Source organism: Jaculus jaculus, chromosome 3 (genome assembly GCF_020740685.1).
Source record: "Jaculus jaculus isolate mJacJac1 chromosome 3, mJacJac1.mat.Y.cur, whole genome shotgun sequence".
NCBI classification, from domain to species: domain Eukaryota; kingdom Metazoa; phylum Chordata; class Mammalia; order Rodentia; family Dipodidae; genus Jaculus; species Jaculus jaculus.
The window spans coordinates 172,698,437-172,713,846 of record NC_059104.1 but is presented as its reverse complement, the minus strand read 5'-3'; the positions used below and the strand labels follow the sequence as shown (position 1 = coordinate 172,713,846).

The 15,410-nt window shown below is 42.3% G+C and overlaps 1 protein-coding gene across 1 annotated transcript in view; it reads left to right on the top strand.

Moving 5' to 3' along the window:
- The window catches only part of LOC101607298 (olfactory receptor 52B2), a 30,057-nt gene extending 14,870 nt beyond the window's left edge, over positions 1-15,187 (top strand). Inside the window, 6 exon segments of the mRNA XM_012950116.2 lie at positions 4,426-4,491; positions 14,144-14,340; positions 14,342-14,725; positions 14,727-14,917; positions 14,920-15,024; positions 15,027-15,187. Coding sequence (XP_012805570.2) covers positions 14,174-14,340; positions 14,342-14,725; positions 14,727-14,917; positions 14,920-15,024; positions 15,027-15,187 — 1,008 coding nt within the window. The 5' untranslated portion in view covers positions 4,426-4,491; positions 14,144-14,173.
- Positions 15,188-15,410: the final 223 nt, after the last annotated feature.

Genomic DNA, 15,410 nt, shown 5'->3' with positions numbered 1-15,410 from the left:
TGTGGTCTCCCTATGTATTTCTTCTTTCTCTACAATGGAATCATTCCTTCTAGTCTCAGCATCTGGAGCTGACACTGCCTTTGACCATACTCAACCTGCGACTCCAAAGTCTTCCTGCATGCTGAAGCCACGACTGCCCACTTGTCTCCTAGGCAACACTATGGAGGACTGGATGAAGACACCGAGACTCCTTCAACTTAACAGAATAATTTCAAAGTGAGGCTTGGAAAGTTTTTTTTAAAAATTTGTTTATTCTTATTTATTTATTTGAGAGTGACACAGAGAGAGAAAGAGGCAGATAGATAGAGAATGGGCATGCCAGGGCCTCTGGCCACTGCAAATGAACTACAGATGCATGCGCCCCCTTGTGCATCTGGCTTACATGGGACCTGGGGAACTGAGCCTCGGACATGGGTCCTTAAGCTTCACAGGTAAGCACTTAGCTGCTAAGCCATCTCTGCGGCCCAGAAGAGGTAATTAAAAAAAAATTTTTGTTGTTATTGTTCATTTTTATTTAAGAATGACAGAGAGAGAGAAAGATGCAGATAGAGAGAGAGAGAGAATGGGCACGCCAGGGCCTCCAGCCACTGCAAATGAACTCCAGATGTGTGCACCCCCTTGTGCATCTGGCTAACGTGGGTCCTGGGGAATCGAGCCTCGAACTGGGGTCCTTAGGCTTCACAGGCAAGCGCTTAACCGCTAAGCCATCTCTCCAGCCCCAGAAGAGGTAATTTTTGACCAAGACCTTCTGACATAATGACTGGGGAGAACGATCAGAGCTCAGGTGGTTTTTCAAGGCCCTTTTTCTAGATGTTCCTGTAAGGGTCTGCTGGTGTTTAGAAGACTTCTTGAAGTGACTCCCCTTATTGAGATATGGTAAAGATCATCTCTTAAGAAATTGGTTCCCAGCTGTGTATGGTAGCTAATGCCTATAAGCCTAGCATTTGACAGGCTGAGGCAGGGACTTGTGGTCAGCTTGGCCCACATGGTGAGTTCAAGGTTAGCCTGACCAACAGAGTGACAAACCTCTTAAAAACAAGCACAAAACCCTTAAAAATATTTTTTAAAAAAATTTTAGAGAGAGAGAGAGACAGAGGGAGAAAGAGACAGAGAGAGAGGGGGAGAGAGAGCTGGTCATCAGGGCCTCAGCCACTGCAATCTAACTCCAGACGCTTGCACCACTTAGTGGGCATGTGTGAGCTTGCATTTGCCTCACCTTCGTGTGTCTGGCTTATGTGGGATCTGGAGAATCGAACATGGCTTTGCAGGCAAGCACCTTAACTGCTAATCCATCTCTCCAGCCTCCAAACCCTTTTTTGAAAAAAATCTGTTTTTGTTTTATGTTTATTTATTTATTTGAAAGTGACAGACAGAGAAAGAGGCAGAGAGAGAGAGAGAGAGAATGGGCGCGCCAGGGCTTCCTGCCATAGCAAACGAACTCCAGACACGTGCGCCCCCTTGTGCATCTGGCTAACGTGGGTCCTGGGGAATCGAGCCTCAAACCAGGGTCCTCAGGCTTCATAGGCAAGTGCTTAACTGCTAAGCCATCTCTCCAGCTCCCCAAACCCTTTTTGCAGTACTAGCTAGTATCTTGTTTTCCCTATTCTTTTCTCCTTCCTTCTGAACTCAACTCATGGATGACTCTTACAACCAGGAAAAATATTAATATCATTCGCAGAATTTGGCAAACCTTCAGAATGTGTCAAGTACAGCACTACACAGATGGATAGCCAGCTTCTTATTACATTCGTAGACTGCAGATTTGTGGACTACATCACATGCAGCCCCAGTGCCCACGGGAACAGTATTTAGAGATGGCAGCTTTGGGAGATAACTAGGGTCAGGTGAGATTATGAGGGTGGGCGTCTTGAAAAATGAATGAGGTTAGTGTCCATATAAGATAAGGAGGAGGGCCCCAGAGGTGGCTCAGGGGCATGGTGCATGCTGCTCAAGCTTGATGATCTGTGTTCAGATCTCTTAAGAATTGACATAAATGTGGGGTGGTATGTTCCTGTAATCCCAGTGCTGGGGAAGCAGAGACAGGGAGTCCCTGTGGCTATTCTAGCAAACTAGTGATTCAAAAAATAAGATGGAGAACAATTTTGTAAGGCACTCTGTTGAACTCTAGCCTCCATGCACACTAGCATACACACATATAAACACACACACACACACACCCACATGGGGAAATAGGAGGAAGGCAGCCAATTGATTCTAAGCCAGGAAGAGAACCCTGGGAACCTCATCAGCTGGTTCCTTGATCTGGGACTTCTCCTCCACAAGGGAGGTAGAACGGTCTGTGATGCTTTGCCGTGGCAGCTGAGTGGAGCTCAGCCGGCCACTGAGGCCATCTCATTAGGAGCAGGGGATGTCTGGCTCCTCCCTGACTGGAGCAGGTCCCGTTTTATCCCTCCCAGCCCTGATTTGGAGTGGTGCAGCCGTTGTAGCCGATCCCCCTCGTCTAGTGCATGTTCTCTGTATCTTGCCTTTTCCCATACTTTTGTTTGGAAAGTGGACAATAGATGTAAAAGTACAAAGAGTAAGAACGTGCACAAGTATCAACAGACCCTGAATTGCCAATTATGAGCATTTTATCCCATTTGCTTTTAGCTATTTTTTTTAATAAAGGCAATGAGATGACAGATATTAGTCTCTTTTAAGCTCTATGATGTCCCATTCTTTCACCTTCAAGAAGATAATTGTCACTAATTGAGAGTTTTTAATGCCTTTGCTAACTGGTGCTTTAAAATATTTACATAAATTATTTCCTACTGCATATAGGAAATTATATTTTTAATACTATTTATACAGATGAACAAATCTTTATCACCCCTTTTAATTGCTACATAGTTTTATAACCTATAATTATGGTAAACATTTATTATATTTAAAATAGTATCTGGCTATTTCACTCTATATACTGGGATTGACATCTTTGTGCATGTCTGTATAAATGAAGATGTGAAAATTTCACATATATTTCTCTAAAGCATGTATCTCCTGGTGGAATTGCTGTATTATGAGATACGCATAACTTCTGTAGCAGACTATTGCAAAACTTTTCTCAAAGTTGTTCTAATTTGGTTTTCATAGCAATTTTATGCAAGATCTTATTAATTTATTTTTATGTAAATGGTACATATGCATGTGCTTTTTAACATGACAGTGCTTTCCATTGTCGAACTTATACTTTTGTGATTATGACTAATGATATGTCCTGCTGTAATGCTCATTTTACATGGATCTGTTTGTCATTTAGAATTTCTCTCCTGGAAGTTGCCTGGTTGTTTGTCTATTTTCCTAATCGCTTGTCTGTATCTCTTTCTGTATTTATATGTAGAAATTCTCTAGGTATTCTAGATACTGGTCCTTTGTTTGATAATAGAAATTTTAATGTCCAGCCTAATATCTTTTAATATTATTTACAGTGCAGTTTATCTTGCAGGAAATTTGAATTATCATAAAAACATATTTAGAACACATACTTTTCATCCATTATTTATTAAATTCTTTGCAACCCATTTTCTTTGTTACCATGTGCAACTGCCGCAACACGAGTTACTGCTCCCAAGGTGTGGTTTACTATTGGACACTCTGATGCTGGTCTGCGTGCTTGGCATAGTTGATGTCATCAGCTTGATAGGAACTGGAATACCTAGGAGACAAACCTTTGGACATGCTTGTGAGGGTCTTTCTAGATTGGGTTAATAGAGGTAGGAAGACCACCCTAACTGTGAGCAGTACTACCCCATGGGTTGGGGTTCCAGACCTAATGAAAAGGACAGTGGAGCACCAGGATTTGTTTACCTCTCTCTGCTTCCTGACTTGGGACACAGCATGATCATCTGTCTCCTGCTCCAGCTGCCATGACTTCCCCACCACGAGAGACTGTACCCTTAAACTGTGAGCCAAAATAACCCTTCGAAGCTTCCTTAAGTTGCTTTTGTCAGGTATGTTGTCACGGCGACTAAAAGTTAACAGTATAGCCCTCTTCATATATTATCTCACTCAGTGTAAGAACCTAGGCATTAGCTTTACTTTACAGATAGTATAACTGGGGCATAGGTAGCTTACCTGTGATCAAACAACCTCTAATGACAGCATTTGGATTCAGGTCAGTGTGAATCCAAAGTGCATTCTGTTAATGTCACCATAGCCTGGGTTATGGTGACTTAATGAAACTAAATCAAATTATTTTTTAGCTGTGTGTGTGTGTGTGATTTTTTGTTTTTTTTGAGGTAGGGTCTCGCTCTAGTTCAGTAGCTCAGGCTGACCTGGAACTCACTATGTAGACTCAGGGTGGTCTAGAACTCTTGGTGATCCTCCTACCTCTGCCTCCCAAGTGCTGGGATTAAAGGCGTGCGCCACCATGTCCGGCCTTCAGCTATTTTTTTTTTCCTGCTGTATAATTTCATTTCTCCTCAGGTTGCATTTTCCCAGGCTGCTGCAAACGAACACCAGATGCTTGTGCTGCTTTTTCATCTGCCTTAGGTGAGTGGCTTGTGGATTGAACCTGGTTGGCAGGCTTTGCAAGGAAGCACCTTTAACTGTGGAGCCATCTTTCCAGCACCCTTAAGATTTATTTATTTATTTTAATTTTTTTAAGGTAGGCCCAACAGACTAGCTCTTTTTAATGAGAGAATGAAAGTGGAAGAGAGAGAGAGAGAGAGAGAGGGAGAGAGAATTGGTGTGCCAGGGCCTCAGCCACCGAAATCAAACTCCAGACACTTGCACCACCTAGTGGGCATGTGCAACCTTGTGCTTGTCTCACCTTTGTGTGTCTGGCTCACATGGGATCTGGAGAGTCGAACATGAGTCCTTAGGCTTTGCAGGCAAACACCTAAACCGCTAAGCCATCTCTTCATCGCTTTAATTACCTTGTCATATTTTATGGTATTGATATAATGGTTTGTTTCTTCATTTATCTATTTTAGGACCTCTGAGGTATTTCTGGTTTGTGTATATTGCTAATAAAGCTTCTATGCAAAATTATGTCTGATTTTTTGGGGGAATAAATATTTTAATTTCTTTCTGATAAATGCTTGAGTACAATTGCTTGGTCATATTTAGATACTTAGTTTTATAAATTATGTATGAACTGTAAAAATTTTGGGCATAGGCTGATTGTTTATGATCCCTTGCTCCTAATCCATTTGTCAAAACCTAATGCTCAGTGTGATTTGAGCATGGGGCTTTGACAGATGATTGGTTATGAGAGCAGAGCCACCATGAATAAAATTCATGCCATTTATCAAGGAGACCCCAGAGACACCTTCATTCCTTTCTACCACGTGACAAAATAGCAAGAAGATAGCTATCTATGAAATAGAAGGATCTGTTCATGCTTGCTTTTCCTAGCATTGGAACTAGACTGAGAATGGTGAGAAACATTTGTTATTAAAGCCATCCAGTTCATGATGTTTTTGCCTTAGCAGCCCAGGTTGGTTAGGTACTGCCTTATATATCCCCATCAATATTTTCTTATCTCATTAAAAAACATTTTTTCTCTTGTCTTATTTAATGTCCAATCTGATGTCAAAGAATATTGTTGAGAGTTGATACATTTTTGTAGTCCTGACCTTGAAGAAAAAAAAAAAATCAGTCCTTCATGATTAGAGTGATATTAGTGGTACCAATTTTGTAGATGATAATTATTAACTTGTGATCCATCCTCATTTTTTTCTAAACTGCCAAGAGCTTTAATCATTAATCATGAATCGATGTTAGATTTTGCCAAAAGCTTTTTTTCTGTGCTTAAACTGATAGAATTTTATGACCTTAACTTGCTAATGTGATGAATTGTTGAGTGTTGAATCTTGCATACCTGGACTAAATCTATTTTAGTCATACAGCATAATTCTTTTATATACTACTAAATCTGATTTGCTAATGTTGAAGATAGTTTCTTTGGGGTATGGTCTTTAGATTTTTAAAAATAATTTATTTATTTATTTGAGAGAGAGAAAGAGGCAGTGTGTGTGTGTGTGTGTGTGTGTGTGTGTGTGTGTGAGAGAGAGAGAGAGAGAGAGAGAGAGAGAGAGAGAGAGAGAGAAAGAGAGAGAAAGAGAGAGAGAGACAGAGAAAATGGGTGCACCCGGGCTTCTAGCCACTGGTGACAAACTCCAGACACATGAGCCACCTTGTGCATCTGGCTTTACATGGGTTCTGGGGAATCAAACCTGGGTCATTAGGCTTTGCAGATCAGCACCTCAACTGCTGAGCCATCTCTCCAGCCCCTCTTTAGATGGTTTTTGTTCAGGTAATATTGGCCTCATAAAATAAGTCTCTTATTTTCTGGAAAGAATTATGTAAAATTTGGCTTTAATTATTTTTAAAGTCTAGTAGTATTCTCCATTGAAACAACTTGAACATGCAATCTTCTTTTTTTTCCAGAAGCTTTTAAAGATTCAATTTTTAACAGGACTATCTTGAAATTATTTTTATTTTTGTTTGTTTGTAGTTTCTAAGAAATTGGTTCAATTCTTCTTAATACTCAACCTTATGAGCAGAAAGTTATGATTTTTTTTTAGTTGAGAGAGAGAGAGGCATTATTTATTTATTAGCAGTTGTAATAGTCTACATTTTATTTCCAATGTTGATCATTTACATCTTTATTTTTGTCAGTCTTCTTAAAAGTTCATTAATTTTATTTATGTTTTGAAATGCTAGAGCTTTGTTTCATTGATATTTTGCCTTATTCCCCACTAAACTTCATGAATTTCCAGTCTTTTAAAATTTTATTTATTTATTTATCTGTGTGTGTGTGTGTGCATGTTTGGGCATGTGCGTGCGTGCGTATGTTTGGGTATGCCATGAGCCACTGCAAACAAATGCCTTTTAAGGTTTATGTGGGTGTCTGGGAGATTGAACCTGGGCTGCAAGCAAGCCCCTTCAACTGCTGAGCCATCTTCCCATCCTCATGAGTTTCTATTCTTTTTGTTATTGTTGTTGTTTTCCACTTAGTGTTTCATTCCAGACCCACTCTGGTTTTGAACTCAAGTAATCCTCCTACCTCTGCCTCCCAACTGCCAGCCTTAAAGGCATGTGCCACTATACCCTGAAATGAATTTCTGTTCTTAACTTCATTATTTTCTTCCTTGGTTCATTTTGGGTTTATTTTTCTATTCCTCTCCTAGTTTCTTGGGTCTTGAAATTTAGACTAAAGGTCTGAAACCTTTCTTTTTCAAAAGTAGACATGTGATGCTATAAAAATCCTCTTAGTTTAAACCACATCCCACACAGTTTTCTATGTAATGTTTTCATTTTTAACTAATTAATTTTTTTAATTTTTGGTTTTCCAAAGTAGGGTCTCACTCTAGCTTAGGCTGACCTTGAATACACTATGTAGTCTCAGAGTCTCACGGCGATCCTCCTACTTCTGCCTCCCAAGTGCTGGGATTAAAGGCATGTGCCACCACACCCAGGTTATGTTTTCATTTTTATTCATTCAGTCTTTTTCTTGTATGGTCTCTTCTTCGACATACTGTATTCATATAAGTGTTATTTAGTTCCATATATTTAGAATTTTCTTTGTTTCTGGTATTGATTTGCAGTTTGAGTTATTTATGTTCAGAGAACACAGTTTGAGTGAATTAGTCTTTTAAATTTGATGATGTTTGTTTTATGGCTCAGAATAAAGTCAGTTCAGGTGACTGCCCATGGGTGCTTGGATGGAGTATTTTGTATATGGCTAGCCTGCCCTGTTGATTAATTGTGTTTATCATTTCTTCTGCATCATCATTAATGTTCTGTCTAGGTGTTCAGTCAATTACCAAGACAGAACTTCAACAACGAGAGGGCTGTCAGGATTCCAAATTATACAATTGTCCTTGGTCTATTTCTCCTCTCATTTTATCAGATTTCAGTTCATCTGAGTAGAGGTTCTGTGCTTGGTGTGTGCATACTTGAGGTTATTTTGTCTTCTTGGGGAATACGTAATAATTGCTTTGTCACTAGTAGTTTTCTTTGTCCTGAAGCTTACTTTGTTCACTCTCCCCTGCCCCAAAGGCTCTCCTCTTTCAAGGTTTTCTTCTATTTTGTTGTTTTGTTCCTTTGGTCCTTCTCTGTCTTCCATGTCAACATGTTTCTGGGTTCAGAACAGTGCAGGTTTTGTGGGGTATCTGTATCCACTGTGGAGTCACGTATACACCAGTTGGTGCCTATTGGGAGGACAGCGCCCCACAGTGTGCCCATAGACCATGTGGCTCTTACGTTTTTCCCCACACCCTTTCCTGCAATGTTCCTTGAACCTTCGAGAACATGATAGATGTCTCCGTTAGTGTCGAACTCTCAGCAACCTCTTAATTTCTGCTTTCATGAGTTTTGAGACTCCCCAGTTTCTACTGCCATGACCATAGAGAAGGTCCTCTGGCTAGCATCTCTCACTGGATTTATGTTCTGTCTTCAAATACTTTATGTACTTTTTGTCTAGGGTCATTAATTTTCTTTGGAATTAGTGCTCCCACTCGGCACTAGTGAAAGGGTTTTCATTTCTCCTGTGGTTCACTGACTGCATACTCAGTGATCCCGGGGCTGGCCCTGGCACCTGCCTCTAGGAGAAGGAAGCTGATGGCTTCTCTGTCTCTAGATATAAGAGTCCTGTACTGGCCAGGAGCAGTGATACCCCCTCAGGCCAACACAAACAGTTTCTGGTCTTTTTTTTTTTTTCTTTTTCTTTCTTTCCTATTCTCTCAGAATAGCTGGGTTTTGTTTAGCACTCCTCTGCCACTTTCTCAGTCTTTTTGTCTGACACTGTGATGTGGCAGGTGAGTTGACGAGCATTGGTGGTGGCAGGAGGCGTTGACAGGAGGCTGTTGCACATGTGTGCGTTTAGGAGCATCTGCGAGGGACAGAAACCGAGGCTGGGAGAGGAAACGAAGACCGAGGATGGGAAGAAAGTCAAAGCGACAAGTGCGACAGAGCATTAAAGACAGATTACACCAAGGCAGGCCCCGGGGAGGGAGTGCCGACATACCCAGGGATCTGGGTGGTGGGCACCGAGACAGCAATAAGAATACAGAGAGGGGCCTAGAAAGTGCCGGGAGGATGTGGGTGAAGACAGAATTTTTGATGAAAGATCTGAGGGCAGCTTGAAGAGCTGGTGGACTCAAGGAAGGGGATTTTGATCACCATTGTAATTTTGGTGGAAGAAGGAAAGCTTTTGGGATAAAGATTAACTCACTAATCCCATAGCTCTTTTCTTCATGTACTGAAATGCCTATGATGTACCATGAACTGTCATAAAGTGAGAGCAGTTGAGGATTTTTTTTTCTTGTATTGAGAGTGTCAAGTCTTCCTAAGCCTGAAAAATCCTCCCCATTCCAGTTATTGCATTTGGAGGAACAGCTTATAGACATTGGGATAGGAAAAAATTTAATATGGATTCTCTACATTTTTGCTAGTTCACAAGAACACAACAGATGATATTCACACATGACACATTGTCATCATATTCTTACCCAAATTTGGACAAAATCCTCAAAATATTTATAGAGAGTGAAATGAATGGGTATGTGGTTATTTTTCTTGAATTGTTTATTCATGATGAGACATAGTGATTGTCAGAGGCTGTGGGTGCTGAGGTTGAAGAGGTGCTGGTCAGAGCATAACTGAAGTTTTCAATTAGGCAGGGAAATAAATTCAAGAGATCTATTTGTATTATAGAGGCTATAATTAAAAATACTGCATAGATTAAATTGGCACAAAAGTATATTTTAAGTATTATCACTTGAAATGATAAACATGTGAAACATGCTAATTATTTTTATTTAGCATACACACACATATAAAATGCTGTATTCTCCAACTATACACAATTCTTACTTGTTAAATAAAATGATCTTGGTGCCTCTGCAGCACAGCAAATACTGGCTTTAGATTATGAAAACAGTTTATATGATATTAGTAAGTTCCTGTGAGCAGGAGTGAGGAGTAAATATGAATTTTCTCCCATACATCAGGAGGTAGACCATTTTCAAAACTGGGTATATTCTACCCCTACCACGTGCATGTGTGATAACGTCTCCATTAATGTGTACAATTAATTCATATTAGTGAAAAATAAAAGAAATGCATTTCTTGAAACATGCCTCACAACAAACCCTGCTATAAATTGTGCTGCAATCAGGGCACCTTCATACCTGGGTGTTGGGGAGCAGCAGTTTCTTCCGTTAGGTGCATGGTGTCAGTGTGTAGAGCTGGGGCATCCTGAAGTCTTGATGGTGAAACATGCTTGAGATGTGAAGTTCATGTACAAGAAACATGTCCAAGTAAACCGGCCACAGTGGTGCCCACCTTTCATCGCCACACTCAGGAGGCAGAGGTTGGAGGATCGCTGTGAGTTTGAGGCCAGCCTGAGACGACATAGTGAGTTTCAGGTCAGCCTGGGCTAGAGGGAGACCCTACCTCAAAACAACAACAACAACAACAAAAAGTAAGATTAATATTTGCATGAATAAATGTTTAGGTTATGCAATGAGGAAAAAAAGGAACTCCGGTAGTTATTTGGTGATTATATAGGATAGGATTAGTGAGTACATTTTAATATAGTTGTATTAACAGGTTCTTCCAAATCAAAATTAAATAAAGACATAATAGCTGTTTCTAGAGCTCCATAAAGATGGAATGGGCATTAGAAAGACTATAGCTGGACAGGACTTCATGGGAGAGCAGAGGGCACTAGGAGAAGAGCAGAAAGGAGAAGAGTCTCTGGACACCAGCAGTCATGACTGTTGCTCTCCAGCCTGCACGGAATCCGACCTGTGGTCTCTGGCAGCTTCAGCCACTGCAGTGGGTCCCTGGGGCTTCTGTCAATCTAGCGCTGCTTTCCTTTGTTTCTGCCAAGACAGAGCCAGATGGGTGTCTGTCAGAGCACTTGGAGAATGTCTGTGGGTCATTCTGCGACAGGCTGAGCCCATCGCCGGTCGAATTGAGTATGTACCATGAGAACTCTTGGGTCTGAGCTCTGAGACACCAGGCCTGTGTGAGAGATCTGACCACAGGCTACTCTTCTGTCCTGGGGACATCTTTCATTCCTTTCTTCCTCTTTCCTCCTAGGAAAGGAATTTCTCTTGGTCATAATTGGGTGAAGTAGAGGACTTTATTATGGTTTAAAGATGTTTTGCCTACTGGAAAAATGCAGTAGGATAATGGCTAAGGAAATAATACTGTTAAAATGATAAGAATGGCCCATTTCTGAGCACTTTACATACCTTTTTTTTTTTTTTTTTCCCAGGCAGGACTTCACGAGGCTGATTTTAAATGCACTCTACAGCTGAGGATGGTCTTCATCTTGTGATCTCCCTGCCTCCCATCAAATGCCCTCTGTTCTCTCTCATCCAATATGACCTCTGGCCCCCAGTCTACCATCCTGTCCCCCCTTTTGAAAATAAGTCTGATGAATATTCCCTGAGATTTTTGTGAAATACTTTCTGTGAGGTTTGTTCCTGGGTGTTTCTATTCCTGCCTTCTACCTGTGCGGGGCCAGACCTCTCAGATGGTGTTTGGTAGAACAGCAGCGGGGTTTAGCTGGAGACCTCGGGAGGCCCTGAGAGAAATGAAAACCCTACTTTCTACTCAGTAGCCTGTTTTACAGAACCTCGCTAACAGCTGTCCAGGCTTTTGGACTTTCACTAGTATGATATTATCACAACTCTACACAGAGAGCAGGAATTGTTTTATGAGGACTTGTGTCTGGTATCATACCGTTTTGTTGAGAAAGAGATAAATTGATAACTAGTGAAGTTGAGAGAAATAGTGAGAAAATAAATGTTCGATATATTTCTTTTTAAGAAAAATGAGTTTAGCCAGGCATGGTGGCACATATGTTTAATCCCAGCCCTTGAGAGGCAGAGGCAGAGGCAGGAGGATAACCACTCTAAGACTACATAATGAATTCCAGATCAGCCTGGGCTAGAGTGAAACCTTACCTCAAACAAACAAACAAAAAAACCAAAAAAGCTTTTGTTTTCTGGTGGGTCCTGGAGAATCAAACCAGGATCCTTAGGCTTTGGCAGGCAAACGTCTTAACCGCTAAGCCATCTCTCCAGCCCTGTGTATCTGGTTTTTATGTGGGTACTGGGGAATCAAACCTAGGCCATCAGACTTTGTGAGCAAATGTCTTAACCATTGAGCCATCACTCCAGCCCTCTGGTGGGTATTTTGTTTATACATATTTGAAGGTCAATGCTTTAGAATAGAACAGTGTAATGCTAATAGTGGCCCTTCTTTTCTGTTTCTGTGCTTTTGCAGAAAAGCTCAATTTCCCCTCTAAGTAGAAGCTGGGCCCATGTTTAAAATATATTGTCTTGGAAAGTGTCAAATTACTAACCTTCCTGAGGACTTCACTTGTTGGAATATGGCTCTGCTCCTTTCCTTGTACCCACTGGGAGTCCCATTACTTCCTCTTCATAGCCTTCATGCTTTGAGGTAGTGCATTTAGATAGAGGCGGGAGATGGACTCTTAATATTTCATTTCTCTGCAAGGCTTCTTCCATGGGACTCTTGGAAAACCCTTACTAGAATATCTGGCTAATATTTGTTACCATTATATTCTGGATTTTCTCTGGATTTTATCATGGTCTCTCTCTCTCTCTCTCTCTCTCTCTCTAATTTCTTTCTCTTTATTATTTTACTTTGATTTAGGGTTTCACCCTATAGCCCAGGCTGGCCTAGAACTCACTAGTAAAGGCCAGCCTCACACTGGTTGCGTTCCTCCTGCCTCAGTCTCCCAAGTGTTGGCTTATAACCATGCATCAGCATGCCTAGTTCATGGCGCCTTTTCTTCATGATCCTTTCCTTTTGTTTATTATTTATTTATTTGAGAGCAGCAGACAGAGAGAGAAAGAGGGAGAGAGAGAGAGAGAGAGGAGCGGGAGAGAATGGGCGCACCAGGGCCTGCAGCCACTGCAAATGAATCCCAGACACGTGCGCCCCCTTGTGCATCTGAACGTGGGTCCTGGGGAATCGAGCCTTGAACCGGGGTCCTTAGGCTTCACAGGCAAGCGCTTAACTGCTAAGCCATCTCTCCAGCCCCTCATCATCCTTTCTTGATTTGTAACAACTTTTGCATCAGCATACCCAGTTCATAGTGCCTTTTCTTCATGATCCTTTCTTGATTTGTAACAACTAATTTTTTCCCCCTTGTCCTAAAAAGCTGATAGAGAGGTGGCTTCAGAAACAAATGCTACATGAGTGGTGGGAAAGCTCAGACACAAAGGGCTCTAGAACAGTTTCTAGCATCCGGGGTGAAGGAACATTTTAGCAGAGGACTAAGGCACAAGTCAGTAGAAAACAGGGTTGTGATGCTAGAGCTAATGGAAGACAGAAGGGCAGAGTGTGTTGCCTCTCTCTTGTCTGGATAGTTTTATTAGGGTGAGGGGTGTGCTTTGCTTTAGGGGTTCTACGGATAAACAGATCTAGACTGCATTAAGAGCCACCTGTATGGATCTGTATGGGAAGAAGCATGAGGGGTTCATGCGGAGGGTGATGCAAAATTACTCCATCAGTTTCATTGGCTTCCCCCTCATTCACTGCCTTTAGGGAAGATGTGAATCTGAGACAGAGTGGATAAATATGTCCCTTGGGCTCCATCCAATTTCCACTGAGTACTCTCTTTCCATCATAGGGAGTCATGAGGGCAAAAAATATTTGGAGAAATTTTCAGGGTAATAGCCATGTAAACTTATTATGATCAAATATAATCAAGTTAAAAGATAGTTTACCTAATAGGTCTTCAGGAAGGATATAGATTGTTAAGGACACATTACCAAGTTGTATGTCTTAAAGAGATATTTTGAGGTTAAGATTTGGGTAAGCAGAAGTGGGAAGGGAGAGAAATTTAAGTAAGTACAGAGGAGCAAACCATCAGGGCAAGGAACAGGTAATGTGGGCCGTGAGCAAGCAGCACTTAGGGGGAAATGGTAGAATGAGTGGTGGGAAGGTAGGGTAGGCCCACCCACCGGGGACACGGTGATTGGAGGCGGGTGCGGCTTCTGCTGGTTCTTGAAGCAGTATTGCTTAGAAGCTCGTTGTGTAAAGGAAGCTCCCATACCATAGCGAGCATTCTCTAGACTCTCCCAGCAGATTCGAGATCTGTGCTCTCTTTCGTGGTCCCTGCACACACTCAGGGCGCTTTCTCTTCCAGTCGCTTCCAGTGGGCTCAGCAGTGTGCACAATGAGTCACACCGACGGTACCATCTCCCACCCTGCGGTTTTCCTGCGCGGCATCCCTGGCCTGGAGGCGTATCACATTTGGCTGTCTACACCCCTTTGCCCCTTGTACTTCTCCGCAGTCCTGGGGAACAGCATCCTGATCGTGGTCATCGCCACAGAACGTAACCTCCTTCTTTCTATCCACGCTGGCCATTACAGATATCCTGCTGCCCACCACACCTGTGCCCAAAGCCCTAGCCATCTTTGGGCTCCATGCCCGTGACATTGCATTTGATGCCTGTGTCACTCAGGTCTTCTTGGTCCGCACAGTGTTTGTGGGGGAGTTGGCCATCCTGTTAGCAATGGCCTTTGACGGCGTTGTGGCCCTCCGTGCCCCGTTGAGGTACAGCACGGTGCTAACATGGACTGTTGTGGGAAGGATTGCCCTGGCCATCATCACACAAAGCTTCTGTATCATCTTTCCGGTGATTCGCTTGCTGAAGCCACTGCCGTTCTGTCGAACTGACATCGTCCCCCATTTGTACTGTGAGCATATCAGAGTAGCCCGCTTGGCCTCTTGACATCACTGTTAACATCTGGTATGGCTTCTCAGTGCCCATGGTCATGGGCATCACGGACGTGATCCTCACTGCTGTGTCTTACTCGCTCATTCTCCGGGCAGTGTTTCGTTTGCCCTCCCAGGATGGGCGGGACAAGGCCCTCAGCGCGTGCGGCTCTCATCTCTGCGTCATCCTCATGTTTTACATTCTTCCTTTTTCACCTTACTGACCTACTGCTCTGGGAGAAGCATTCCCCAGCTCGTCCATATCCTGCTGGCAAATCTTTACTTGGTAGTGCCACCAATGCTCAACCCCTTGTCTATGGCATGAAGACTAAGCAGACCCGGGATGGTGTGGCCCACGGGTTCCTGGATGTCAGCGCTCGGTGCTGTCCGCCCCCCCCACCCCACTGCTGGGGTGACGAATCCTTGGGGATCTTCATGTTCAACCTCATCAGAAGTGCTGCGATTTCCTGAACCCTGAAGGCTTTGCCTTTTTCCTTTGGCTCCAATCCTTTCTCCCTACCTTCATTTCTGATTCTTACTCCTCCTTGCCTCTTTCTTCTGGTTCTGTTTACTCTTCACATGTTTATCCCACTATGTTGAAATTATAACTAAACTACATGTATTTCAGAAATGCAAGGAATTGAAAATCACATACAATTATAAACTAATGAATTAAAAAATGTATTTAACATAT